We start from the raw sequence: 27,910 nt of genomic DNA on the forward strand, positions 1-27,910 counted from the left end.
ATTTCACAAATGAGTGCACGTATCTGTAGGACCAATTCGTAGAGGTGAAATTGCTGGAACAAAGGCTCTATGTACTTGTTGCTATACTGTTTTACCAGTTTACCCTCCAGCAATGTGCAAGAGTGCTTGTTTCCCTGCACACTCACAAACATTGTGTGTCATCATAGTTTTGTTTTTGTGCTACCAGGCCCTGGTAGATCAGTCTTTGATTGTTGCCAATCTGTATTTATATTTTATTTCTTGTCATTTAATTAGCATTTTTTATTATGAGTAAATTTTATCAGTTTTTAATTTTTAAGGGTCATTTGTATTTTTCTCTGAATTATCTGGTTATTTCCTTTGTCCATTTTTCTATTTAATTAGTAATCTTCTTCTTAATTTATAGGCACTCTGTATATAAATCAAACTAGTCCTTTGTGATAAGGATAATGATTTTTCTCAGCTTACTCATGGTGTATGTGTTTTTGTACAAGTTGTTTCTGTACTTTTATATAATCAGATGTAGCAATATGTTTTTATGGTAAGTACCTTTTTAAAAACTCTTTATTTTGAAATAATTCATTGGAAGTTGTGGAGATAGTATAGAAAGGTCCCTGTAACCCTCCACCCAGTTTCCCCTGAAGGCTACATTTTACATAATTTACAGTACAATATGGAAACCAAGAAATTGACATTGATACAACGTGTGTTGTTCTATGCCATTTTGTCACATGTATAGATATATGTAAGCACCATAGCAGTCAAGATGTAGAACAATTCCATCATCATAAAGATCTGCTTCATGCTCCTCCTGTACAACTACACCTACCCCAACCCCTGGAAGCCACTGATCTGCTCTCTCTCTGTATAATATTGTCATTTCAAGAATGTTTGATAAATGAAATCATGTAGTATGTGACCTTTTAAGATTGACTTTTTTCACTCTGCCCCTCCCCCATTCCTACCTTCGTCACCACTAATCTGTTTTCCATCTCCTCATTAAGGATTTTATTTTCTTGTTTCTCTGCATACCTGGCAATTTTAGGTCACATGCCACATATTATAATCTTCCCTTGGGTGTTGGATATCTTTGTAGTTATTCCTAGACATAATTTTTGAGCTTGTTGTGGATGCTGTTAAGTTACCCAGAATAGTTGGATCCTTTAGAGCAGGGGTGGGGAACTTCCGGCCCACAGGCCATATATGACCTGTGAAATCATTTGGTCTGGCCCTGCCAAGGCAACCCCAGGCAGGACTAGAAATTCCATAAACCTAGGAGCTAATTTTTAAGCTGATAATTTTGTGTGGCCCAAGAATGATGTTATAAATATCCAAATGTCCCTTGTCAGAAAAAAGGTTCCCCACCTCTGCTTTGGAGTCTTGCTTTGAAGATTTGTTGCATGGGCCCTTTCAGTGTAGGAGTCATATTTTTCCCACACTACTGAGGCAAGACCCTTCTGAGCACCCTACCCAATGCCTCCTGCATTGTTCTGCCAGTGGGGACAGCCACTAGTCCCAGTCCTGCTTGAATGCTGAGCATCGTTACTGTTTATCCTCTCTGGTGGTCCTTCCTCTGGCCTCACGTCATTTCCTCACACGCTTATGCTCATCAGTGATCTGTGGAATACTCCAGCGGGATCCTCTGGATATTCTGGGTTTTTCCTTCTGCTCACTTCTCTCCAGTTCTCTACCCTGCCAACTCTAGCTAATGGACTGTCCGATCCATCTCCTGAACACAGGGAGCTGGCTGAACTCCACCTCAATTCCCCTTCCTGCTCTGTGGCCTGGAAGTTCTCTCAAGGGCTCACCTTGTTTGTGTCCCATTTACTGGCCTTCCTGTTTCATTTAATCGGGTTTGTTTGCTTGTCTGAGGCAGGAGACAAATCCAGTCCCTATTATTCCATTTTAGCCAGAAGCAGAAAGCCCGTTCATTAGCATTTAAACAAACAAACAAACAAACAAACAAACAAACAAACAAACTTTGCCAAAATAAAATTCCTAGGAAATAATTGTATAAAAGATGTTTGTTATGATTACATATTATAACTTCAAACTAAAACTAGTCCATTCTCAAAATGGGAGATGGATGGCTGGACACAGTGTTGCATGTTAATGTACTGACATGACAATTAGTGTCTGTTAAGCACTTACTTGGTGTCAGGCAAGATACTGCTTGCTTGGATTGCCTCATGTACTCTTCTCTGCTGTGTGAGCTGGACTTCCCCCAGTCTGCAGCTGAAGAAATGGGCTTAGAGCAGTTAAGTAATTTTTCTTGGCAATTGAAAATAAAAAACTTTAAAAGTATTCTTTCTTAGACTTAGTTGTATAAAAAGATTATTGTGTTTTAATGTAATTTGCAGGGAAGTGAACCAGCATTTTACATGTTAGCAGCAATTCTCAGTGAGCAGCAATGGAAGGGGACAACTTCTTATCTCTGAATTGAGTTCTCATCTCAAGTTAGAGCCTCAGAATCATGGGAAAATTTTACTTCCAGAAAAAAGGAGGAAAAGATTCATTTGGGAATATTTCTAGACTAATGGGGAGACTGAAGTAGATTTATTTGGTCTCTGAAACCACTCTAGTTGCTATTGTTGACATTGGCAGCCTGCCAGAGAGAAATCAAGTAAATTTTTAAAATCTTGTATTTCTTTTTCAAAAATGGGAGTAGGATGGAGCTAGAGAGAGGATAAAAGAGTATGCAAGTTAATAATGTAAGTCATTTCCAAAGATTTAGAAAAGTTTTTCAGATACCAGAGTAAAAGTATTTAAGTGATCAAACATTGGCTAAATTGAATTGGGAGGATGTAACTATATACAATAATGGGAATGGAGTGGATTTCATTTTAAAAAAGAAACACCTTTGTTTTTAAATGGGAAGTCTGGGAAATTCTGGGCATAAATCTTATTTCATTTTTTTATTGATAGTAAATTGTAAATGGTTTGTTTTAAATCTCAGGATACTTTCTGAGCCCTTATCAGCATCACAGGTTTTTGTTTCCACAAGTTGAAAATACCTTGACAGACACACAGGTTGGCTGAATTAACAGGTCGCCCCATGAGAGTGGTGGGCTGGTATCATTCCCATCCTCATATAACTGTTTGGCCTTCACATGTTGGTAAGTATGGGGTTGCAGTGTTTATTGTTCTTAGAAATGAATATGATTTTCCTTTTACATTACATGGGCTATGGTTGTTTTAAAGCAAATTTTAACTATCCTTAAACAGGTGTCCTTATTTTTGTGCTATGTTTTAAAAGTAATGATTTATGTCGTATTAATTGTTTTTAATAGAGATAAAATTTCAGCACTCCATTTTGACTGTTTAGGAAATCAAGATTAACTAAAGCCTTACAATTGGCTGATGTAAAAAGATGAAAAAAAAAAATGTAACTGAAAATTGCTGATTGCTGAATACCACTGTCCAGCGCACTCCCATTGGTATGAAGAGTAAAATTTACAAAACTGATGTTTACAATCTCTGTTTAACACACACTCCATCCTAGCTGTTGGGGCTCTCAACCTACCTCCTAACCCCTCTAAAGTTGATAAAATAGTACAAAGAATTCCTGAATACTCTTTCCCTAGATTTGCTGAATGTTAACATTTTACACTTGCTGTGTTACTCTCTTCCTGCTATATACGTGTGTATATGTGGATGTGTGCATCTGAGTACAGTGTTTTCCCTGAAGTATTTGAAAGTAAGTTGTAGACACTGTCCTCCTCTATTCCTAAGTACTCTTTGGTGTGACTTTCCTAAACACAAAGATATTCTCTTATACAACTACAGTGCATTTATGAAAATTGACAAATTAACATTGATAAAATACTGTTATTTAAATTACTGACCTTATTCAGATTCTCCATTTGGCTCACTAATGTCCCAATAAAGGTTGTTTTTATAGCTACAAATGTATTCCTGTAAAACTTTAATATCACTGAATAAATTCAGTGTTTGTACCTCACTTTGACTCAATAATCACAGCTGTTGTTTTTCTGCCACCATCAACGCTAAAATCAGATTGGCATCAAATTTCTCCCATGATAGTGCCATCAGCCAGAAAGAAATAAGGACCAGCCACAATGAAAGTGGAGTGTATATTCCTGAACAATTATTGGAGCGTATATTTCTGAACAATTACTGTCACTATGGTAATGAGTTAGAATGGAAAAGATAAAATTTTGTGGTAAGAAAAGAATCTCCCTAAGAACTTAGGTAAAAAAATCATTATCAGTCTCTGAAGTTGAACACCCAAAAAGTGTTCATAATTCAGAGTGATTGAATTTTCCTCCCAGGGGCAGAAGATCCAAGCCGTTAAACAAGAACCTGGGGAAGCATTTGCAGTGCAGCAGTAAGAGCAGTTAGGAAAACAAGGGTACTGCAGAGTGTAACTGAACAAAATCAGCTCTAAATTATGAAATGATTAAGGAGCCACATGAAAATAATTCAACAACAGATTGGGAGACTGGAACATTGAGATTTTACCTGGAAACAATAATTCTTAACTGGGTAAGCAAAAGGAATAACAGAAACTGTAATAAAGGCTATGCTCAAAGACACTTCTAATAGTGTTAATTTTTTAAACTACAAATAGAAAGTTCACAGTTATCAATCATGAGGGTTGGGAACACTTGCCTTGGATTCTGTTAGGAAACAGGTCTGTGTTAGAATCTTGTTTCAGTCACTTACTAGTTGAGAAGACCTTCCAACCTCTCTCTGCTGTACTTTCCTCTCTGACAGAAGTGGAGAACATACTGTTGGTCTCAGAGTTGTTAGGAGCAATATATGAAATCATGTATATGGCATTTTGTTCCATGCTTATTGCAATATCAAAGATAGATACCACAGCATTTATTTATAAAACTCTTTGAGGACAGCCCTGGCCAGTGTGGCTTAGTGGGTTGAGCGTCGTCCCATGCACCTCAAGGTCACTGGTTCGATTTCCAGTCAGGGCTCGTGTCCAGGTTGTGGGTTCAGTCCCCTGTCAGGGCATGCAGGAGACAACCAATAGATGTTCCTCTCCTACACTGATGTTTCCCTTTCTCTCCCTCTCCTTTCCCCTCTCTCTAAAATCACTAAAAACATATTTAAAAAATTCTCTTGAGGAGAGAAAAAGAGAGAGAAAACAAATACCTAAAGTTGAAGGAAAGACAACATTTGAAGGATTAACAGTAAGAACAGATCAGGTCTCAACTGAGATCTCAAAATATTTGTGGTAATAAAACTATGGGTATAACTAAAAAAATAATCTCCCAACTAAGCTGGTATTCACAACAAATAGATTGTTGTAGACTTCCAGAGCCTATGGGATTTTGTAGATGCAAAGATATAACTCATCTCCAAACAACGGTTCAAGGACTGAGTCAAATGGGCCCTGTATTAGCAAGCCTTGGAAGTAAAATGAGTGATGAATAAAAACAAGTTGACAAAGTATGTACAGTAAGTATGTTTCATAGAAAACTAATTCCAAGCTCTGTTAAAGAATGCAAGTGAGAAGGACTGAAAATTTTTTCCATTAAAGAAAAGGTAGAGCCCTGGATGGCATGGCTCAGTGGTTAGAGCGTTGGCCCGCTCATGGAAGGGTTGCAGGTTTGATTCCCGGTCCAGGGTATGTACCTGGGTTGCAGGTTCAGTTGCCAGCCCTGATCAGGGTGGGAGCAGGAGGCAACCAATCCATGTGTCTCTCTCACATCGATGTTTCTCTTTGTCTCTCTCTCCCCCTTTCTCCTCCCTTCCATGCTCTCTAAAAATCAGTGGGAAAAATATCCTTGGGTGAAGATTAACAACAACAACTAAAATAAAATAAAATAAAAATAAAATAAAGGTAGGGAGGGAGAGGGATGTGACTGTGTGTGTGTAACAAAAATTTTTAATGCTTTTTATGACAAGGTAATTAGTAGAATTAGGTTGAATTCCAGTGGGTTAAATAAGACAGTGCTCTAAACATATTTTAAAAGGATTATTACATAAATGATTATTCAACAAATTTATCGGATACCTTTATGGAATAATACAATCATGGTTTCTGCTGTCTTAGACCTTGTGATTTTGTAGGGAAGAAAAAAAAGTACTAAGGGGAAAACAGTGACAGTAATAAACAAAACAGCCCAAGTGCCCATCAGTAGATGAGCAGATAAAAAAGCTGTGGAACATTTACACCACGGAATACTATGCAGCTGTAAAACAGAAGGATCTCTTACCTTTTTGCCACTGCATGGATGGACCTGAAGAGTATTATGCTAAGCGAAATAAGCCAGGCAGAGAAAGACAAATATCATATGATCTCACTCATATGTGGAATCTAAAGAACAAAATAAACTGATGAACAAAATGGAACCGGAAGCATGAATACATGGAACAGACTGACTGGCGCCCAAGGGGAGGGGCGTGGGGGTGACTGGATAAAGAAGTTGAAGGAAATAGCTAAGGAACATATATGCATACCCCATGGACATGGACAATAATTTGGTAAAGGCCAAGGAAAGGGTTGGCGGGGAGTGTGGAGGTGAGCAAAGGTGGGGAGGGGAAGGGTGACTCCTGCAATCATGTCAACCTTAATAATTTTTTTAATAAAAAAAAGAAATAGAACATTTGTACAAGGAAATTTAAACAGGGTAAATAGCTATGAAAATAAAAGCCTCAGGATTAAGAAATAAACACAATAATATGTCATTAAAGACAAGCTATAAACCTAAAGACTTGAACAAAAAATAATAGGCTAGGTTAAACTAATGAAGAAAATAAAGGTAGCAGTTCCGTCATTAGCAAAAGGGTGAGAGAAGATAGGTCATTCTGTAATAAAAGGCACAGTAAATAATGAAACTAACAATGTTAAACTATGTTACCCACCATAGCAATAAAGTATACAAAGGACAGAGTTTTCCATGAAAGGGATAGAAAGGAAACTTCATTCCTTCAAGTATAAAGTGAGGGTTTTGGCTTTGGGTTAGGGTTTCCAGAGGCAAGGGTGATGTAGGTCAAGCACACACACTAAGACTTTAAAACTTAATTTTTAAAGAAAATCAGACTTGCAGAAAAATTGCTAAGATAGCATAAAGAACGAGATTCAACAATTGTTAACCTTTTGCCAAATTTGCTTCATCATTTTTCTCTGTGTATCCCTCAGAACACCCACTATTTGAAAGTGACTTATTTCTCAAGAACAAGGGTGCTCAATTCCATAACCACAGTGCAGATATTAAATCAGGACATTTGACGTTGATATAATCCTATGTAATCTACCAAATTTATTCAAATTTTGCCATTTATCCCAGTTTTGTCCTTTATAGCAATTTTTCCCTTCCAGTCCGGGATCCAGTCTCAGATCATTTAGTCTCATGCCATTTGTCTCCATCTGGACTTGTTCTCATTCCCGAAGCTTTGCACTCCCCACTTCCTCTTCCCCTTTCAGCAGATAATACCCTTCCTACTTTAATAGAGGAAACAGGAATAATTAGAAAGGGATTTTCTCCATTTTTCCTTACTCACCTGCTTACTATGCCCACATTGTCCTTTGTCCCCTCGTTACAGCAGAGAATGTGTCCTGGCTCCTAGCTACCACCCCTCCATCCACTCCTCTCAGCTCCTGCCTCCCCTGTTCCCAAGAACCTTACACCCCTCATTATGCTTCTGTCCCCTACATCTGTATCCCCTTTCTGCTGTACTGTGTTCTACCCATAATTTATTTGTTCCTTCAACAAATAAGTTTGAGTGACTACTGTGTGTCTGGCCCTTTTCAAGGTGCTGGGGATAAAGCTTTCAAACATGCTCATACCTCACGTGTTGAAGAAAAAACAGAAAACTTTTCCCAGTCCCACCTCCCCTTCGGGTGCACAATTCCTTTTCCCTCACCTTCATAGCCAGACTCAAAGAGATATCCACACTTACACTCTCTCACCACTCACCCACACTCCTCATTCCACTCTGGTCTGGCTTCTAGCCCATCACTGTTGAAGTGGATCTTGCTAAAGTCTTCCGTGACATCCATGTTGAAAATCTAGTGAACGTTTTAAGTCTCCGTCTTGTGCAGCATCTGACGCTACAACTACTCTCTACTTGAAACACTTCCCAAGTAATCATGAAGAGTGTGTGACTAAGGGAAGAAACTAAGCTGAGGCTCAAAGGTGAAATACGTTGTCCAAAACTAGACAGCTAAGTAAGTGGCAAAATCTGTATCTGAACTGAGGTTTGTATGGATCAGGGGCCTAAGCATTTTACAGCATCTTGCTTTGATCCAAGATAAAAGTAACAGTGGCTTTGTTGGATCATGGTAGTAGTTGAGGAGGGAATGCTATTTATGGAAATAGGAAATGGAGGAAGCATAGTTTGGTGATACAGAAAGAGCTGAGTTATACCTACATAATCAACTTACCCAAATTTTACCTATATGTGGTTTGCAAAAGAGGGCAGTGATTCAAATGGTGCAGGCTGTTTCATAAATCTCATGAGACTTGGTACTGTTTTCAAGTTACTCATATTTATTGTCATAATAAGTGCATAGTAAAAGGAGAAATGTGCCTGTAGCTGTGTTCCTAATATTAAGACCTGCTCAGTTCTTTCATACAGAGCAAAATAATTGGCACTGATATAGTGAGTTAATTTACCACCAGAGTTGGTGGATCAGACCAGCCTCCTATGACAAATATAGGCTGCACCTTTAATTAAGCAGTTTTCTACAACCAATAACTTTAACAAGTTACATTTTACCAAAACAAGCATTCTGTTCTAGAGGTTACTAGTCAATACTCCTTAGAATCATTATAAACACATTTTAAAATATAATACATTTGTAATGCCTTTCTTAGCAAACAGACTTAGATGGAAACTTTATTAGGACAAGGTATAGAATAAGTGAAGACTAAACTAAAATTCTACTCTAATATAATGGCTATCTCAGGGCTTGTGTTTTTAAAGCACTTGTGTATATTGTCTCCCATTCTTTTAAAATTCTTTATTACCAACTGTGCTGTAGTTTCTGTTTTAGGAAAATTTTTAGTCAAGAGTAAATGAAAAAATACTGTGTTTACACTATTCTACTTTCACACCAGGAAATGGGAGGTGTGATTCTGTAGTCCCTTCAGACGGTTTCGTTGTTTTCTCATAAATGTGAATATCTCCTCTCAGAATGTGCCCCTAGTGATTACAAACAAATATTTTTCATATAATGTGGCCCCTAAATTCAAGCAAACTAGTTCATATGGTAGTCAATAGATGAAATAATGATGTTTTAATGCTGAAAGGAAAACTGGACAGCAGTCACAGAACGTTCTGTTGGATGGCACTATTTTAAACTAAACCATATCTTATGGATTTGGCATTTAGGAGGTCACTTAGAAATAATTAAGTTACCGGAGGGAAAGAAAGTAAAGCAGGGTGAGGGGCATAGAAAGTGCCTGTGGGTTGGGGGTGAGGTTTACATTTTAAGTGATATGATTAGGTCTCATGGAGAAGATAGCAGTTGAGAAAAACCTGAAGGAAGTGAGGGAGTTAGCCATGCAAATATCTGTGGGAAGAGTGTTCCAGGCAGAGAGGAACAGCCGGTGCAAAGTCCCTGAGTTGGAGTGCACCTGGAGTGCATGAGGAAAATTGAGGCCAGTGTACCTGGAGCCGATTGATGAAGGAGAGTGATAGAAATGAGGGCAGGGAGTTAATGGGTGCACCAGGAGATATGTAGGCCATTGTAGGCCACTGTGGATTCTAACTTTTACTCTTCAGTGAGATTGGGAGCCATTGCAGAGTTTTCAGAAGAAGCATGACATGATCTGGCCTAACTTTTAAAAGGATCACTGGATATTGGGTGATAACAGGCCGCTGCAGTTATCCAAGATAGAGGTGATAGTGGCTTTGTTGGGTCATAGTGGTTGAGGTGGTGGTAAGAAGTGATCTAATTCTGGTTGTGTTTGGAAGGTAGAACTAAAAGGATTTGCTGATGAATTGGGTGCAGGGTATGAGAGAAAGAGAGGAATAAAAAATGTGCTCAAGTTTCTTAGCTTGATCGCCTGGAAGGATGGAGTTGCTGACTGAGATGGGGAAGCAGTGGGAAGTATTAGGTTTTGTGAGGGAAATCTAGTGTTTGGTTTAGGACATGTTAGTTTCAAATGTCTGTTAGGCAAGTGATATTCACATAGCCTGGTTTTGGTTTGTGAACTATCTGTGATCAGTGAGATAAGGAACTACTGAACATAAATCATCTATAACACTAAGCACATCGTGTTATTTTTTTTCCTTAAGACTTAATCAATGAAGGAAGCAGTGCATAAATTTGCATGCCAGCTCAAGCTCTTGTCTCCTTGTGAAGAGGTAACAAATAGTTCATGGACCTGCTACTCTGAGTAGTACTGTATTCAGACAACCAAGTCAAAGTGTCAGACAATTGGATATACGATTCTGGAGTCTGGGGCAGAAGTCTGGGACTAGAGTTTATTGGGTGGGAGTTGGGAGCAGCTAGTGTAGAGATGAGGTATGAAGCCATGGAACTGGATGAAATCCCCCAGGGTGTGAGTGTAGCTAGAGAAGAGGAAAGGACAGAAGACAGCCCTTGGTATACCAGTATTTCGGGAGTGGGAAGATGGAAAGGACCCAGCAAGATTGGAAAAGATCAGCCAGGAAATTGAGGACAGATGGGAAGAATGGGAGTGTGAGGCCAAGTGAAGACAGTTTCAAGGAGTGAGCAATCGGGTAAATTGAGGACCAAGAGTAGATAAATGGTTATCTTGACAAAAGCAATTTGGGTGTGATGGTATGGACAGTAATCCTTTTCAGACTCAGATAGCGATTCTTCAACGATGGTTGTGGATGAAATGGAATGGAAAGAATGCTTATGAAGTACCTTTGATGTGCTAGGCATTGTGCTAAAAAAATCTTGTAATTTTTAAAATACAAAACCCTGTGAGAGTAGAGATGGTGAGGAAATAGGCTTAGAGGTATTAAACTTTTTTACCAATGTCATAGAGCAGTACAGAGACCATTTATACAACACTATTGTCAGTAACAGCAGTTTCAGCCAGTATTTCCTTCATATTCATTGCTCAGTACTGTTTGGTCTCACTCTTAGGAAGGCATCCAGGAGAGTTCCTAATCCAGATCAAAAAGTATAAGTGCAAAGAATGTTTAAGAACATACTGCCAAATGAAATGGGCACAAGTCATTGGACCAAACGTCGCACTGTGGTGTTTTGTTACAATACCTGATCTTTTGTATCCATATAAATGATGGTCTGAAGACTTCAGATCTTGAATTTTGCCTCTGCCAATGTTGTTATTTGGTGCCTGTTTATGATTTCCTTTTCAAAAATTGCATAAGCATGTAGTGAAATTTTGTTTCTACTTCTTGGGATTTTGAATTTAATCCTATTGCAGTCACTTCTATACAGTGGTTTTCTCTATAATTTCCTCTATAATAGTTTTATATTTCAGTTCTTTAGTATCATTTCCGTAGAAGCTGTGCATCAAAAAGTTTATTCTAGGAAATCTTTTTATTTTTTATTTTTTTAATCCTTACCCAAGGATATTTTTTCCATTGTTTTTCAGAGAGAGTGGAAGAGAGAGAGAGGGAGAGGGAGGGAAACACTGATGTGAGAGAAACACATCGATTGGTTGCCTCCTGTATGTGTCCCAACTGGGCCTGGATTGAACCTGCAATTGAGGTACGTGCCCTTGGCCAGAACTGAACCCGGGACCCTTCATTCCACAGGCTGACACTTTAACTACTGAGCAAAACTGGCTAGGGCTAGGAAATCTTTTTATCTCCTTCCAGTGCCTTCCTTTCTCTTTTATTCCCCTGGAAGCAGTTATCAATTTTGGGGGCTAATTCAAGTTTTCCATTTTACTTTCAATGTTGTGTTTCATAGGAGGGCTAGTTTTGGGCTAGGTAGCCTAGAGTTTATTAAAAGTTTTCTAATTTAATTGCATACCTCCCATAGTATTTCTCTAACCTAGTAAAATATTTATACTTTGACAATCATATTGTCCTGAGGATATATCCCTTTTCTGCCTATAGAATCTGAATCCTAGGAGGATTGTATACCACTTTTATATTTAAATCTTAATGTCTATAAGATACAGTTTATTGATAGCAGATTTTTATTTTTATTTACAGATGTTCGCACACAAGCCATGTACCAGATGATGGATCAAGGCTTTGTAGGACTTATTTTTTCCTGTTTCATTGAAGATAAAAACACAAAGGTATTGTGTGTGTGTGCACATGTGTACGTGTGTGTGTGTGTGTGATTGCACACAGAATAGAGAAAAATCTTTTTGCAATTTCAATAGGGTGGCCAGGGAAGGTTTCAATGAGAAAGGTCATTGAGTCAGGACCTGAAGAAAGTGAGGGAACAAGTCTTGTGGATTTCTTGGGGGAACAGCGTTCCAGGCAGAGGAAATAGCCAGTGCAAAGACCCTGAGGTGAGTGTGCCATGTTCAAGGGACATCAAGGAAGTCAGTGTGGCTACAGCAGAGTAAGGAAGACTGTGACCATATGTTGCAGTTTGCCTCTGTCAGCCCCAGTTTTACCCCAATATCCCAGTCTCCTGTTCAGTTAATTCACTTCTTGGAAGTATCCTGGTTTGGATGATAACTCATTTAGTCATCCTACAGTGAGGTCTGAAAGATAACAGGGGCCAGATCTTGTAAGCCTTGACTTTGACTCTGAATTGAAAAGCCACTAGAGAAGCGATTTTCAACCCTTTTCACCTCATGGCACATAAACTAATTACTAAAATTCTGCGGCACACCAAAAAATATATTGCATTTTTTGCCGATCTGACAAAAAATTGGTATCATTTTGATTCATTCACACTGGACGGCTATTGTTGTTGGCTGTTGTCATTTTTAAATTTGACATCTAAGGGAAAAGAGGTCAGTGCCCCTGACTAGTCAGGTATTGCATGTTTTAAAAATTCTTGCAGCACACCGGTTGAAAATCGCTGCACTAGAGGATGATTTTATGTTTTAATGGGAAATTTCTGGTTACTGTATTGATAATAAATTGGATAGGGGGTGGGATTGGGAGTGTGGGGAGAGAGGAGGTATGGAATTCATGGCACCCATGAAAGCAGTTAGGAAGATATTACAGTAATTTAGCAAGAAATGGTGGAGGTTTGACCACAGCAGTGAGTGGAGGCACATGGCACTTAATTATTGTGTTTTACATAAATATGCTCTAACCCCGACCACAAACCTATGGGGATTATTATTATCCATACTTTATGGATGAGCAAACTGAAGCTTAGAGATATTAAGCAGCTCAATCAGTGGCTAGTCTTGCCGTTCTCTATTTAGAGTGCTTCTGTTGGAATTTTATGTTCATGTCAGGAGATTTTGCTATGTGTCAACTCAAACAAAAAGAAAATTACTTTTTAACATTGTAGGCGTGAATTCTGCCAAGAATATCAAGTATGTCCTATCATTTAATACATTAGTTATATTCTCAGACTCTATATTAACAATGAATATTCTTCATAAAAAAAACACTTTCCCACAAACATTGAGGTTCAGTATTTTGACCTTTATACTTCATTTGAAATGCTTTTGGTTTTGTCATTATAAATTTATTTGTTATCATTATAAATCGTTGTTGAATAAGTTTGCCAGCGTCCAACAAAGCAGTTTGAATACTTTAGTTCTTAGTTTCTTGGTCTCACGTTGTGAGCAGTTCTCTGCTGTCGCGTGAGCAGATGTTTGATTGTGGCCATTTCATGCTGAGTTAGTTATATGATACTTCTTACAGAAACTGATTTATGGCATATTCCATCTTTGTGATCTCTTTTAACCTTCCACTTTCAGAGTGATCTTTGAGTTTCAGGTTAGAGTCTACTAAATTACTATACCCTTTTCAAAATTAATCCTTCTCTGTGTGATTTTTCTTTCTTTTTTATTTATTTATTTTTTGTAGACTGGCCGGGTACTCTACACTTGCTTTCAATCCATTCAGGCCCAAAAGAGCTCAGAGTAAGTATGACAGAGATGTATGTATGTATTAGCGGGTTAATCGCTAGTCCAGGAAATTGATTGTTTTGTTTCATTTTATTTCTCTCACTGGGAAGACACTAAGAATTCTATAGTCTACTTATTCCCATTAACATCTCTTTGAGGGGTTAGAATCTCTTTAGCATCTTGGGTACTGGAAACCTAGAAAGCTCTGCTCATACAAGCAGTCTTTTAATTGCAATTACATCATCATGGCCCTGTCCCACATCTCCTGTCTTGCAATTATTCTAAACTGAGGTGCACTGCCACTTTTCCTTTTTCTGGTGAGTGGTAAAACAAAGGCTGAGTGTGCAGAGTACTATATATTTGTATAGAATATTGCCTTTGCTGTGCCATAAACTTGATTTTAGAATTATGATATCTCATTCAAATGCTTGCATAGGTTAGTTTCCTCATTTAAATTCAATTCAACCTAAATTAGAAAGTCTTAATTTAATATCTACTATATGCTAAGCATCAAGATAGACACTGAGGATGCAAAGATGAAAGCCAAGTTCATTATCTAATTGGGAAACAGAAGCAAAGAGTGTCTTAAATTTTTTTCTTATAATAATTGTTAATTTATTATTGTAGCATTGTAGCATTGTTTGAAATAGCAACAAATTGGAAGAAACATATGTCTGTCAGTACAGACTGATTAAATAAAGTATGATGCATCCAAATAATGAATTAATATGTTAAAAAATATGAGAAAGCTCATTAGTAATACAGAAACCTCCAAGATACATTTGTTAAATATAAAAGGTGAGGTATAAGAATATTATATATAGCATGCTACCATTCATGTAAAAATATGGAAGGGAAATAAATACATGTACATACCAGTGTACATGCTTATAAATACTTAGACTGTATGGAGGAAAAACACCAGAGCAAGTAGGGGATGTGAAGACTGCATTGTATCCTTTATGTAGCTTTGGAATATTGAACTACATAAAAGTGTTGCTTCGTCAATAAACTTTAATTTCTAAAATTTTCATCAAAGTAATAGATGCACATGCATAAAATTAAGAGTACAGAAGAACTTATAATAAATAGTCTCAGTCCTCGGAAGGAGCCACTTCTTTCTCCCAATTTTGTTTTTAGTTCTGATGTTTACTTTGATATCTCTAAATAATATGCTTTTGATACTCCTTCTTGATTTACTAATTTTAGATATTATCTCTTTTATTATTATTATGTTATCTTGCTCTCACAAATGAAGGTTTAGTTCACTTACACTGCCCCATCTTCATTTCCCCGGGGTACTTTAATTACTACTTTTAATTCTTTTGTTGGTTACTTTTCTAATCTTAAGTAAAGTTTGCCCTCTTATTTATTCTATCAACAACAGACAATAGACAGTATCTTTTGGCTCCCTACTGTTACTTGCAATTTTACCATAAACCTTTATATTTTCACAGTTGCAAATATTTTTGTTCTGTGTTGTAACAATAATTGCATTTTCTGTGCTTTGTCTACTAGTTGATTCTAAGAGTAGAAAGTAAAGTGTCTGTATTATAATTATGTAAATATTATTCCATGTACAACCAAGCAGTATAAAGTGGTATACTTTGATTCAATTTCCATTCTTGTATAGCTTTTTTCTTTTTCATGGGGTTTTGAAATGGATTTTCTCCCTTATTTTTCTGCCTTTATCACCTTCCTGAGTTCCAGATTCTTAGGAGTAATATAAAATTCTTTGGATTCCCCAATTTTCTAGGATTGCACTCTGAAACTCTTCATCTTCCTACCCTAATCTGGGTTCAGCTGACATACTGGGACTTTCCTTCATTATCCTCCTGAGTTGGATCCATTGTTGTCTGGATTTCATGGGACCTTTCTTGGTCTACTCTGTCATTTTGCTGTTAAAGACCCTCTAGTAACTTCCTCAGAAAGGTATGCATTTGAACTAAGCCTTCTGAGTCCATACTTGTTTGAAACTTTTTTTATTCTTTATTAATAACCTTAATGGATAAAGAATTCTAAATCGATATTTTCCCTCTCAGAACTTTAAAGGTATCAATCATTTCATTGTTTCTAAACATCTAGTGCTGCTGCTGAAGTCTTTTATCAGTCCAATTCTTGTTCTTTTGTGGGGAATTATTTTTCTTTCTCTAATAGGTTTTTGGAATTTTTCTATTCTCGAGGCTGTGAAATGTTCTGTGATATAGCTAGAGTGTGGTTATTCTATGATTCAAATTGTTGGATGCTTTCAATCAGATAGCACCTGTCCTTCAGCTCTGGGAAATTCTCTGCTATTGGTTTTTTGGTGTTTTGTTGTTGTTTTTGATTTTGTATCCTCAGATAAAACAATCCATAACCTACCCAGTACCTGGGAAGAGAAAATATTATTTATAATTCAATCCAAACTCATAACTTAAAGTTTCTTCAAGTTTAAATCAGTCTTTGGGGGATAATTTCTCATTCTTTCAGTTACTTCCCTTTCCCCCATGTTTGACTCTAAGATGGCATCTGAAGTGTTGGGGAGATGACATAAACAAAGGTATGCTTACAGGGAAAGGAGGCTTCCTGGTCTTGTGCTGGTTTTGGGAATCAGGGCAGTAGTCCTTCTAGTCGTGGTGAGTGTTCACCTTCACTTAGTCAGTGCACTCCTCTCTCATGGACTTGAAGCCCCAACATGAGATACTTCAACAGCTTCCTCTCCCATGATCCTCTCCCTCCTTCTCCCCATAAGTTAGTAGGACAGATGTGTCATATCCTTTTCTCTGTTCTTTGATAATTCCTCTTTCTGTTTCCCCTTTCTCTCTCTAGGACTATTAGATATTAAAGGTCTAGGTTGACCACAGTGACCCTTTTCACTCATATTTTCTGTCTCTTTTTTGTTGTTCTAATTTCTCAGGCATATTCTTGATTTTATCTTCCAACCCATTCACTGAAGTTTTAATTTTAGCAATTTTATACTTTTAAGTTCCAAGGGGTTTTTTCCTTGTTTACTGGTTCTTCCCATTTCATAGTATCCTGTTCTTGATTTATTGATATAATATTGAAATGTTAAATTTTCTTCTGTTCTTTTTTCAGTTATCTGTTTCCTCTGTGGTCATGTTTTATGTTTACTTATTTTTTATCTTCTTCATACTCTTTTAAAAACAAAGCCATAAAAAGATGAGTAATAATTCATTATTTGTGGTCTTGCCTTGTCAACGGAAGCTTCATTTTAGGGTGAGTGGGTTGAAAGCCTGCCATTTTTCTCAGGGACCACTAAATGTAAGATTTCAGGTATCTGGCTCTGGGATACCAATCTTAACTATTGTTTCCTCCCAGACAGTTTATTCTATTTGTTAGAACTCTTGCTGCTGCTGTTGCTGCTAATGATGATAATGATTTTGGCTTAAAAATGGAAGCCTGGTTACTAAACATTCTGTACAAACAGAGGCTCAATCTTGAAAGAGCACTAAAGAGAAGTAACTAGAGTTCCAAGTTCCTGGCAGGAAGACCAAAAGGGGCAGTGTCCAGGAAATCACATAAAAGGAGGAGTGTGATAAAGCAACTTCATAAAGTTGTTTGTAAATCTGCTTTTGAGCCATGTTTGCATGGATCTGATCCTAATTAGCATAACTGAGAACTGAATTAACTGGTAGACCACCACATAGGCCCTATACTGACTGCTGGGTAGCACACATATAGGAAAGATCTGAAGAGTATTATAAAGGGTCTGAACATTCAGTGGACATGGGAAACACAACCCACTTTCGAAATTTCAACCTGAATTTAGCTAGGCAGATTGTCTGCTAAAACGAAAACATTCTCCATAGAATACAAACAAGACCCAATATCTCTTAACATAATATTCAAAATACCCAGTGTGCATTTCAGAATTACTTGGCATATGAAGAACCACAAAAATTTCAACTTGAATGGAAAATGGTAATCAACAGATGCCAACACTGAGGTGATAGTGATGTAGGAATTATCTCTTAAAGACTTGAAAGCAGCTATTATAAAAATGTTTTGAAAAATCACAAATATTCTTGCAATAAATATTTAAATAGAAAGTCTCAGCAAACAAATGTAAGACATAAAGAACCAAGTGCAAACTTTAGACTAGAAAATACAATCACTGAAGTATAAGACTCACTGGATGGATTTGACAGCAGAATGGAGATGACAGAGGAAAGAGTCAGTAAACTTTGATGTTAGATCAGTAGATATTATCCAGTATGAATGAAAAAGAAAAAAAATATTAAGTAAAAGAGTGAATAGAGAGAGTGACCTAAAAAAAAAAAAAAAATGACATAGTAGGAAACTTGAAAAGTTCTCTTCCACAAAGCAGCAAATAATCTGTCAAAAACTGTCAGAATCAACTTTATTGGAACTCTAGAAACTAATTAAAACTTTATAGCCTCTAGGCAAGTGCTTAATCAAGAAAAACACCGCCAGAACCCCAGCATTTAAGGAAATCTCTGTCAATTCACTAGATGGCCACTAAGCTAAAAGGACAGAGACCTCAGTGGCCACACATAGCAAGTAACATAGGCTATAAAAATTAGTTCAGGAAAGTCACTAAACACATAAACAAAATCAGATAATGCAAGCAGCAACAACAAACCCTGGGAGGGGGTTGAATCGGATTTCCAGAGTTACCACATTATAATATCCCAAATGTCCAGTTTTCAATAACAACAACAAAACACATTAGGCATTCAAAGAAATAAATTATGGGCTTTAAACAGGAAAAAAATTCATAAAAACATTCCCAGAGGAAGCCTACACATTGGTCTTATTAGACAAAAACTTTCAATCAACTATTTACAATATCCTCAAAAAGCTAAAGGAAATATTGTACAAAGAACTAAGGAAAACTATGAGAATGATAGAGAATATTTAATAGAGAATACCAATAAAGAGGAACCATATAGGAATTCTGGAACTGAGAAGTACAATAACTGCAGTGAAAAACTCTCTAGAGAGGTTCAAGAGCAGATTTGAGAAGAAAAAGAAAAAATCATCAAACTTTAAGTTAGGTCAATGGAGATTTCCCAGTCGAGGAGCAGAAAGAAAAAATGAAAAAGAAACAGAGCCTAAGAGACTTGTGGGACACCTGAAAACAATATTAATATGCTCATAATAGGAGTCCCAGTAGAAGATAAGAGAGAGAGAGACCGAGAGAGAGAGAGAGAGAGAGAGAACAAGAGGGGGGGGTCAGAAAATATATATGAAAAAATAATGGTAAAAAACTTCCCAAATTTGATGAAAAGCATGAATCTACACATCCAAGAATCTCAAAGAACTCTAAGCAGGATAAACTCAAGGAGATCTATATTGATACATACTATAATCAAGGTGTCAGAAGCCAAAGACAAAGAGAATCTTGAAAGCAGTGAAAGAAAAGTGACTCATTACATACAAAGGATTCTCAGTAAGATCGAGAGGCAATTTCTCATCAGAAACCAAGGATGCAGGAAGGCAGTGGAATGACATATTCTAAATGCTGATTAAAAAACAAACAAACAACTAAGCAAGAATTTCTGGCAAAATTATCCTTTAAGAATGAAGGAGAAATGAAGATATTCCCAAGTAAAAAAATCTGAGAGCATTTTGTCACTAGTAGATCTGCCCTACAAGAAATGCTAAAGGGAGTCCTTCAGGCTGAAATGAAAGAGCAGTAAACAGTAACTTGAATCCACACAAAGGAATAAAGAATACTGGAAAGGTAACTACATTGTTAAATATAAAAATCAGTGTTAATGTATTTTCAATTTTGTAACTACTTTTTCTCCTATATGATTTAAAAGACTACATAAAGCAATAAATCTAAGTTGATAGACATTGTATAAAGATGTAATTTGTAATAATATAAAAGGATAGGAATGGAGCTATATAAGAGCGATGTGTATATCACTGGAACTCAGTTGGTATTGATTTGAACTAGATTGTTATAAATTAAAATGTTAATTGTAATTTCCAGAGCCACCGTTAACAAGATAAAAATATATAGTTAAAAAATGAGAAGGGAATCAATATGGTGCAGTAGAAAATATCTTTCTAATAAAAAGAAGGCAGTAATGGAAAAATTGAGGAACAAAAAAAGACGTAGAAAGCAAATAGCAAAATGGCAGAAGTCCTTTTTTAATCAGTAATTATGTTAAATGTAAATATAAGTAAACTCCCCAATTGAAAGGCAGAGATTGGCAAAATGGATAAAAGAAAAAAACTTTCTACAAAAGACATTAGATACAAAGACAAAAGTTGGTTGAAAGTAAAAGAATGAAAAAAGATATTCTATGCAAATAGTAATCAAAGATATACTGTTATCAGACAGAATAGACTGTAAGAGAAAAATTGTTATGAGACAAAGGAGGACATTATTTAATGATAAAAGTGTCAAACAATCAAGACAATATAAAAATTATAAACATACATGCACCTAACAAAAAGCCTGAAAATATATCATTGCAAAACTTGGCAATAGTAGTGGAAGACTTCAACACACCACATTCAGTAAAGGAGAGAATAGCTAGAAGAAAAAATTAAAAGAAATAGAAGAATTAAACAACAGTATAAGCCAAGTACGCCTAATATTCCATTCAACAACAGCTGCATACACATTCTTCTCAAGTGCACATGGAACATTCTCCAGGATAAACCACATGTTAGTTTGCAAAACAAGTCCCATAAATTTCAAAAGATTGAAATCATACAAAGCATTTTTTACAAACATGGAATAAAATCTGAAATTGTTTACAGAGGAAATCTGGAAAATTCACAAATATGTGGAAATTAAAGTACACGCTTAACCAATGGAACAGAGAAGAAATCACAAGAGAAATTAGAAAATACTTTGAGACTAATGAAAATGAAAGCACATCATAACAAGACTTATGGGATGCAGCAAAAGCAATGCTCAGAGGTGAAGTTATATACGTACATCCCTATATTAAAAAAGGAATCTCAAATTAATGACCTAACTGTACACTTTAAGGAACTAGAGGAAGTGCAAAGTAAATACAAAGCAACCAGAAGGAAGGAAATAAAAAATATTAGAGTGAAGACAAAATAGGGAGTAGAAAAACAATAAAGAGAATCAAATAAATCAAAAGTTAGTTCTTTGAAAAGATAAATAAAATGGACATATCTTTAGCTAGACAGAAAGGAGAGAAGACCTATGTAACTAAAATCTGAAATAAAAGTAGGGACATTCCTGCCAATCTTACAGAAATAAAAAAAGATAAGGTAAAACTGAACAATTATATGCCAACAAATTAGATAACCTAAATGAAATGGACAAATTCCTAGAAACACAAAATTGCTCAGATTGGCTCAAAAAGAAATAGAGAACCTGGAAAGACTTATAAAAATTAAACAGTAAAACACCTCCCAACAAAGAAAATTCCAAGACCAGATTATTACAGTGGTGTTAATTCTGCCACACATTCAAAGAAGAATTAAAACAAATCCTTCTGAAACTAAAAATAAAAAAAAAGAAGAGTGAACACTTCTAACTCATTTTTTTGAGGCCCACATTAGCCTGATACCAAAACCAGACAAAGGTAACACAGAAAAGACAAGAAAATGACAAAATAATATTCCTTATGAATACAGATGCCAAAATCCTCAACAAAATCCTAGCAAACTGAATCCAATAGCATATTGAAAGGATTATATACCATGACCAAGTGGGATTCATCCCAGGCTACAAATGAGCTTCATCATAAAAAATTTAATTGATATAATATGCCACAGTAATAGAATGAGAAAACACACATAATCCTCTCAGTCAATGCACAAAAGCATTTGACAAATTCCAACACTCTTTCATGATAAAACACTCAGAAAACTAGGAATCTAGGGAATGTTCCTCAACATTTATGGGCATTTATGAAAACCCACAACTAACATTTTACTCAATGGTGAGAGATTGAAAGCTTTCTCCCTAAGTAAGATCAGGAACAAGACAAGGATGCCTGCTTTCACCACTTCTATTCAACATTCTACTGGTAGTGCTAGCCAAAACAATTAGGCATAAAAAGAAAGAAAAGGCATCCAAGTTGGAAAGTAAGAAATAAAACTATCTGTATTTGTAGATGATGTATCCTATATATAGAAAATCCCAAAGAAGTCCCAAAAGCTACTAGAGCTAATAAATGAATTTAGCAAAGTTGCAGTGTTTAAAATCAACACATAAAAAATTAGCTGTGTTTCTACACACCAGCAATGAACAATCCAAAAAGAAAATTAAGAAAACAATTCTATTTATAATAGCATCCAAAATAATAAAATACCTAGGAAAAATTTAACCAAGGATGGGAAAGACTTGTAAAGTTAAAACTAGAATATACTACTGAAAGAAATTAAAAAATACTTAAAAGACATCCCTTATCCATGGATTGAAAGACTCAATATTGTTAAGATAGCAATACTTCCCAAAGAGATCTAAAGCTTCAATGTAATCCCTATTAAAATTCCAATGGTCCTTTTAACAGAAATGAAAAAGATGATCCTAAAGTTCATATGGAATTACAAGGTGACCAGAATAGCCCAAATAATATTGAAAAAGAATAACAAAGTTGGAGGGATCACACTTCCAAGTTTCAAAACTTACTACAAAGCTTCAGTAACCAAAACTGTGGATCTGGCATAAGTGTAGATATATGGACCATTATGGAATAGAATTGAGAGTCCAGAAATAAACCTGAATATCTGTGGCCAGTTGATTTTCAACAAGAGTGCCAGTGCCATTTAATGAGGAAAGAATGGCCTGTTCAACAAGTGGTGCTGGGACAACTGGATATCCACATATACTATGTACAAAAATTAACTCAAAATAGATCAGTGACCTAAGTAGGAGAGCTAAAACAAAGCACATAGAAGAAAACATAGGGTTCAATCTTTATGACATTGGATTTGTGATGTAATCTTAGACAGGACACCAAAATCATGAATAACAAAAATAACTAGATAAATTGGATTTGATAAAAATTAAACAAAGATATTTTCAAGAAAATGAAATGGCCATCTATAGAATAGGAGAAAATATTTGCAAATCATATGGCTAATATGGGTCTAGTTTCCAGAATATATAAATAACTCTTACAACTCAAAATCAGAACAACACCAAGGATACATCTGATAAGGGGCTAATTTCCAAAGTGTACAAAGAACTCATACAACTCAACAAAAGGAAGACAATCCAATTAAAAAATGGTCAAAGGCCCTGAATAGACACTTCTCCAGAGAGGACATAAAGATGCCCAAGAGACATATGAAAAAATGCTCAACATCAGTAATCATCAGAGAGATGCAAATCCAATGAGGTATCACCTCACACCTGTCAGAATGGCTACCATCCACAAATCAATGAACTACAAGTGCTGGTGAGGGTGTGGAGAAAAGGGAACCCTGGTACACTGCTGGTGGGAATGCAGACTGGTGCAGCCACCATGGAACACAGTACAGAGGTTCCTTAGAAAATTAAAAATGGAACTGCCTTTTGACCCAGTGATCCCACTTCTAGGAATACATCCTAAGAATCCAGAAACACTGATCAGAAAGAATATATGCACCCATATATTGATAGCAGCACAATTTACAATAGCTAAGATCTGGAAACAGCCTAAGTGCCCATCAGTAGATGAATGGATAAAAAAGCTGTGGGACATTTACACCATGGAATACTATGCAGCTGTAAAGAGGAAAGATCTCATACCCTTTGGGACAGTATGGAGGGACCTAGAGAGTATTATGCTGAGTGAAATAAGCCGGGCAGAGAAAGACAAACATCACATGATCTCACTTATATGTGGAATCTGAAGAACTTAATAAACTGATGAACAAAATAGATCCAGAGACACAGAAGCATGGATCAGACTGACGAATCTCAGAGAGAAGGTGGGGGTGGGTGGGGAGAGATTAACCAAAGAATTTACATGCATATATACATAACCCATGGACACAGACAATAGTCTGGTGAAGGCCTAGTGTGGGGAATGGGTGCAGAGTGGGAGAGGTTAATGGGGAAAAATTTCAACAATAAAAGGATAAATTTTTTAAAAACACCAAAAAAACCACAACGACAAACAACTCAAAAATGGGCAAAGATCTCAAATAGACATTTTTTTTCTAAAAAATATATACAAGTGGCCAACAAGCATATGAAAAGATCCTCAACCTCTTTAGTCATTTGGAAAATGTAAATAAAAACTAAAAAAAAAACAAACACAACTAAAACAAGATATCACCTCATATTTACTAAATTGACCATAATTTTGAAAATGGAAAATAACAAGTGCTGGCAAAGATGCTGGGAAATTGGAACCTTCAGACATTGCTGGTGGGAATGTTAAGTGGTGTGGCTGCTGTGGAAAACAGCTTGATGGTTCTTCAAAAAGCTAAAATTAGAATTTTCATATGAGCTAGCAATTCTATTCCTAGGCATATACTCAAAAGAACTGAAAAGAGGTACTCAAATACTTGTACATGAATGTTCATAGTAGCACTATTCCCAAATGTCCATCAACTGATAAAATAGGTAAACAAATGTATATCTATACAATGGAATATTGGATAATAAAAAGGAATGAAATACTGATAAATGCAATAACGAGGATCAACCCTGAGTACATGCTAAGTGAAAGAAGCCTGATGCAAAAGGCCACATTTGGTAGCTTAAACATCAAAAATTTATGTTCTAACTGTTTTGGAAGCTAGAAGTCCAAGATCAAGGGGTTGGGAGGTTTGGTTTCTTCACAGGCCTCTGTCCTTGGCTTGCAGAAGGCTGCCTTCTCACTCTGTCCTCATGTAGCCTTTCCTCTATGTGTGCACATCCATGGTATCACTTTGTGTGTCCAAATTTCCCTTTCTTATAAGGGCACTGGTCATTGGATTAGGGCTCAACCTAAGTTTACCTTAATCACCTCTTTAAAGGCCCTATCTTCAAATAGTCACATTCTGAGGTAGTGGGGTTAGGGCTTCATTATATGAATTTAGTGAGGTACACAATTCAGACCATAACAGAGAGTGACTGTGCAAAAAGTATGGGCTTTTTTGGGGGGAGGGGGGTGATGAAAATATTACAGAATTATATAGTGAAAATAATTGCACAACATTGTGAATATACAAAAAAGTCATTGAATAACACACTAAAATTATTAAAGTAGTGAATTTTGTTTTCTGAATTTTACCTCAATTAAAAAATGTATCAAACAGAGCAGAAAGACCTGAAATAGAATAGAAAGAGTGTAGCTCTGGCTGATGTGGCTCAGTAGGTTGGGTGTCATCCTGTACACTGAAAGGTTGCTGGTTCGATTCCTGGTCAGGGCACATGTCCAGGTTGAGGGCTCGATCCCTGGTGGGGGCCGTGCAGGAGGCAGCCTATCGATGTTTCACTCTCACACATCGATGTTTCTCTCTTCTTCTCCCTTCCTCTCTATCTAAAAATCAATAAAATTCTTAAAAAAAAAAGTAAGAGTGTAATGCTGAAAAAAATCCACTTTCCCCACTTCTATTGAACTTTGTACTATAAATTTTAGTCAGTGCAATAAAGCAAGAAATAAAAGGCATATAGATTGGAAAGGAATAAATAAATTGATCCTTATTTGCATGGTTTTCTGCATAGAAAATTCCTAGAACTAAGTGAGTTAAGTGATGTCACAGGATACAATGTCAACACACACAAGTAGTCATATTTCTATATGCTGGCAATATAAAATTAGAAACAAAATTTTAACACAGTACCATTTACAGTATTTCCTAAAATGAAACACTTAGGTGTAAATTTATTAAAACATGTATCAGATCTATATTCTGAAAACCACAAATCATTGGAAGAAATAAAAGGAAACCTAGTTAAATGGAAAGACATACCATGTTTATTTATGGATTAGAAGACTCGATATAATAAAAGATTTACATTCTCCCCAAATTAATCTATAGATTTGGATCAATAGCAATCAAAATTTCAGCAATAGCCTGGCCAGGGGTGGCTCAGCGGTTGAGCATCAACCTAGGATCCAGGCTATCGGGGTTCAATTCCCGGTCAGGGCACATGCCCGGGTTGTGGGCTGCAGCCGATCAATGACTCTCTCATCATTGATGTTTCTCTCTCTCTCTCCCTCTCCTTTCCTCTCTGTGAAATCAATAAAGATATATTAAAAAAAAATATTTCAGCAATATTTTTCATAGATACATGCAAACTAATTATAAAATTTATAGGGAAAGGCAAAAGAACTTGAATACCTTAAACAATTTTGAAAAGGAAGAATCAAGTTGGAGGAATCACACTACCCAATTTTAAGACTTACTATGAAACTACAGTAATCAAGACAGTGTGGTATTGGTTAGGGGATAAACACCTGGATCAGTGGAACAGAATACAGTTCAGAAATAGAGCCACACAAAGATGGCCAACTGATTTTTGACAAAACTGAAAAAGCTATTCAGTGGAGGAAGTATAGCATTTTCAACAAATGGTGTTAGGACAATTAGACTACCATAATACAAAATAATAAACATAAACTTAAACCTCATACCAAACCTCATAAAAATTAACTCATAAAGGATCATAGGTCCAAATAGAAAACAAAAACTATGAAAGATTTAGAGGGAAAGATAGGAGAAAATCTATATGATGTTGAGTTTACCAACAATTCTTATAAATGGAACCAAAAGCATTTTTCCATAAAAGAAAAATTGGGTAAATTTAAACATTTGCTGAGTGAAAGAAACTGTTAAAAGAATGAAAAGACTAGCTACAGAATGAGTGGAAATATTTGTAAATCACATATCTGGCAATAGACTTGTATCTAGAATATATAAAGAACTCTCAAAACTCAATAATAAAAAGGCAAACAACCCAATTAAAAATGGGCAAAAGAAGCAGCTGCTTCACCAAGTACATAAGGATGACAAGCACATGAAAAGATGCTGAACATTACTAGCTATTAGGGAAATGAAAATTGAAACCTTGATGAGATACCCTTACATACCTATTAGAGTCACTAAAACAAAACAGGCTGACAGTACCAAGTGCTGCCAAGGATGCAAAACTGGAACTCGCAAAAAATGCTGGTTGAAATGTACAATGCTACAGTCACTTTAGGAAACTATTTGATAGTTGCAAATAAAGTTAAATATACATTTACTGTTTAACCCAGCAGTCTTACTCCTTTGTATCTGCAGTAGAAAAATGAACATAATTTCACACAAAACCCTACACACATATATTTATTACAGCTCCATTCATAATTGCCATAAAGTGGAAACAACCCAAATTCCTTCAGCAGCTGAATGGGTAACCAAATCTAAGACATCCATACAATGGAGAACTCAGCAATAAGAAGGAATGGACTTTTGATACTGGCACCAACTTGGAAGAATTTCAGAGGCTAAGTGAAAGAAGCCAGTCTCAAAAGGCTACATACATGCTATATGACTGCGTTTATACTATACTCTCAAAAATACAAAATTATAGGGGTAGAGAACAGGTTAGTGGTTGTTTTGCCTTAAAGGTAATGATTTATATTGAAAGCACTTAAAAATATGAACTGTTGCATTCCTGAGCGAAACCCTAATTTGCCAGGGTGTGTTGTTCTTTTAATACAAATTTTCTCCATAACAAAGATAACAGTCAACAGAGCAAAAAGTCAACTTGTGGAATAGGAGAAAATATTTGCAAACCACATGTTTGATAAGGTCATTGGCAGGGACTGGGAGGTGGAGGAAATGGGGAGATGTTGGTCAAAGGTACAAAGTTTCAGTTATGCAGAATGAGTAAGCCCTGGAGATCTAATGTACAGCAATGTGACTAGAGTGAATAATACTGTACTGTTACTTGAAATTTGCTAAGAGGGTAAATCTTAAGTGTTTTCATTACAACCCCCCAAAAAAGAAAGTGGTAACTATATGAGGTGACAGATATATTAAATAGCTTGATTGTGGTGATTATTTCACGATGTATATGTGTATCAAAACATAAAGTTGTATGCCTTAATTACATATAATTTTAATTG

At 36.2% G+C, this 27,910-nt stretch overlaps 1 protein-coding gene across 1 annotated transcript in view; it reads left to right on the plus strand.

Annotated features, from left to right (window-relative positions):
• The window catches only part of BRCC3 (BRCA1/BRCA2-containing complex subunit 3), a 62,205-nt gene that overhangs the window by 12,840 nt on the left and 21,455 nt on the right, over positions 1-27,910 (plus strand). The window contains exons 5-7 of the mRNA XM_016216922.2: positions 3,008-3,095; positions 12,073-12,161; positions 13,870-13,925. Coding sequence (XP_016072408.2) covers positions 3,008-3,095; positions 12,073-12,161; positions 13,870-13,925 — 233 coding nt within the window. The remainder of the gene's footprint in view (positions 1-3,007; positions 3,096-12,072; positions 12,162-13,869; positions 13,926-27,910) is intronic.

This window comes from Miniopterus natalensis, chromosome X, assembly GCF_054644295.1.
Source record: "Miniopterus natalensis isolate mMinNat1 chromosome X, mMinNat1.hap1, whole genome shotgun sequence".
Classification (NCBI taxonomy): domain Eukaryota; kingdom Metazoa; phylum Chordata; class Mammalia; order Chiroptera; family Miniopteridae; genus Miniopterus; species Miniopterus natalensis.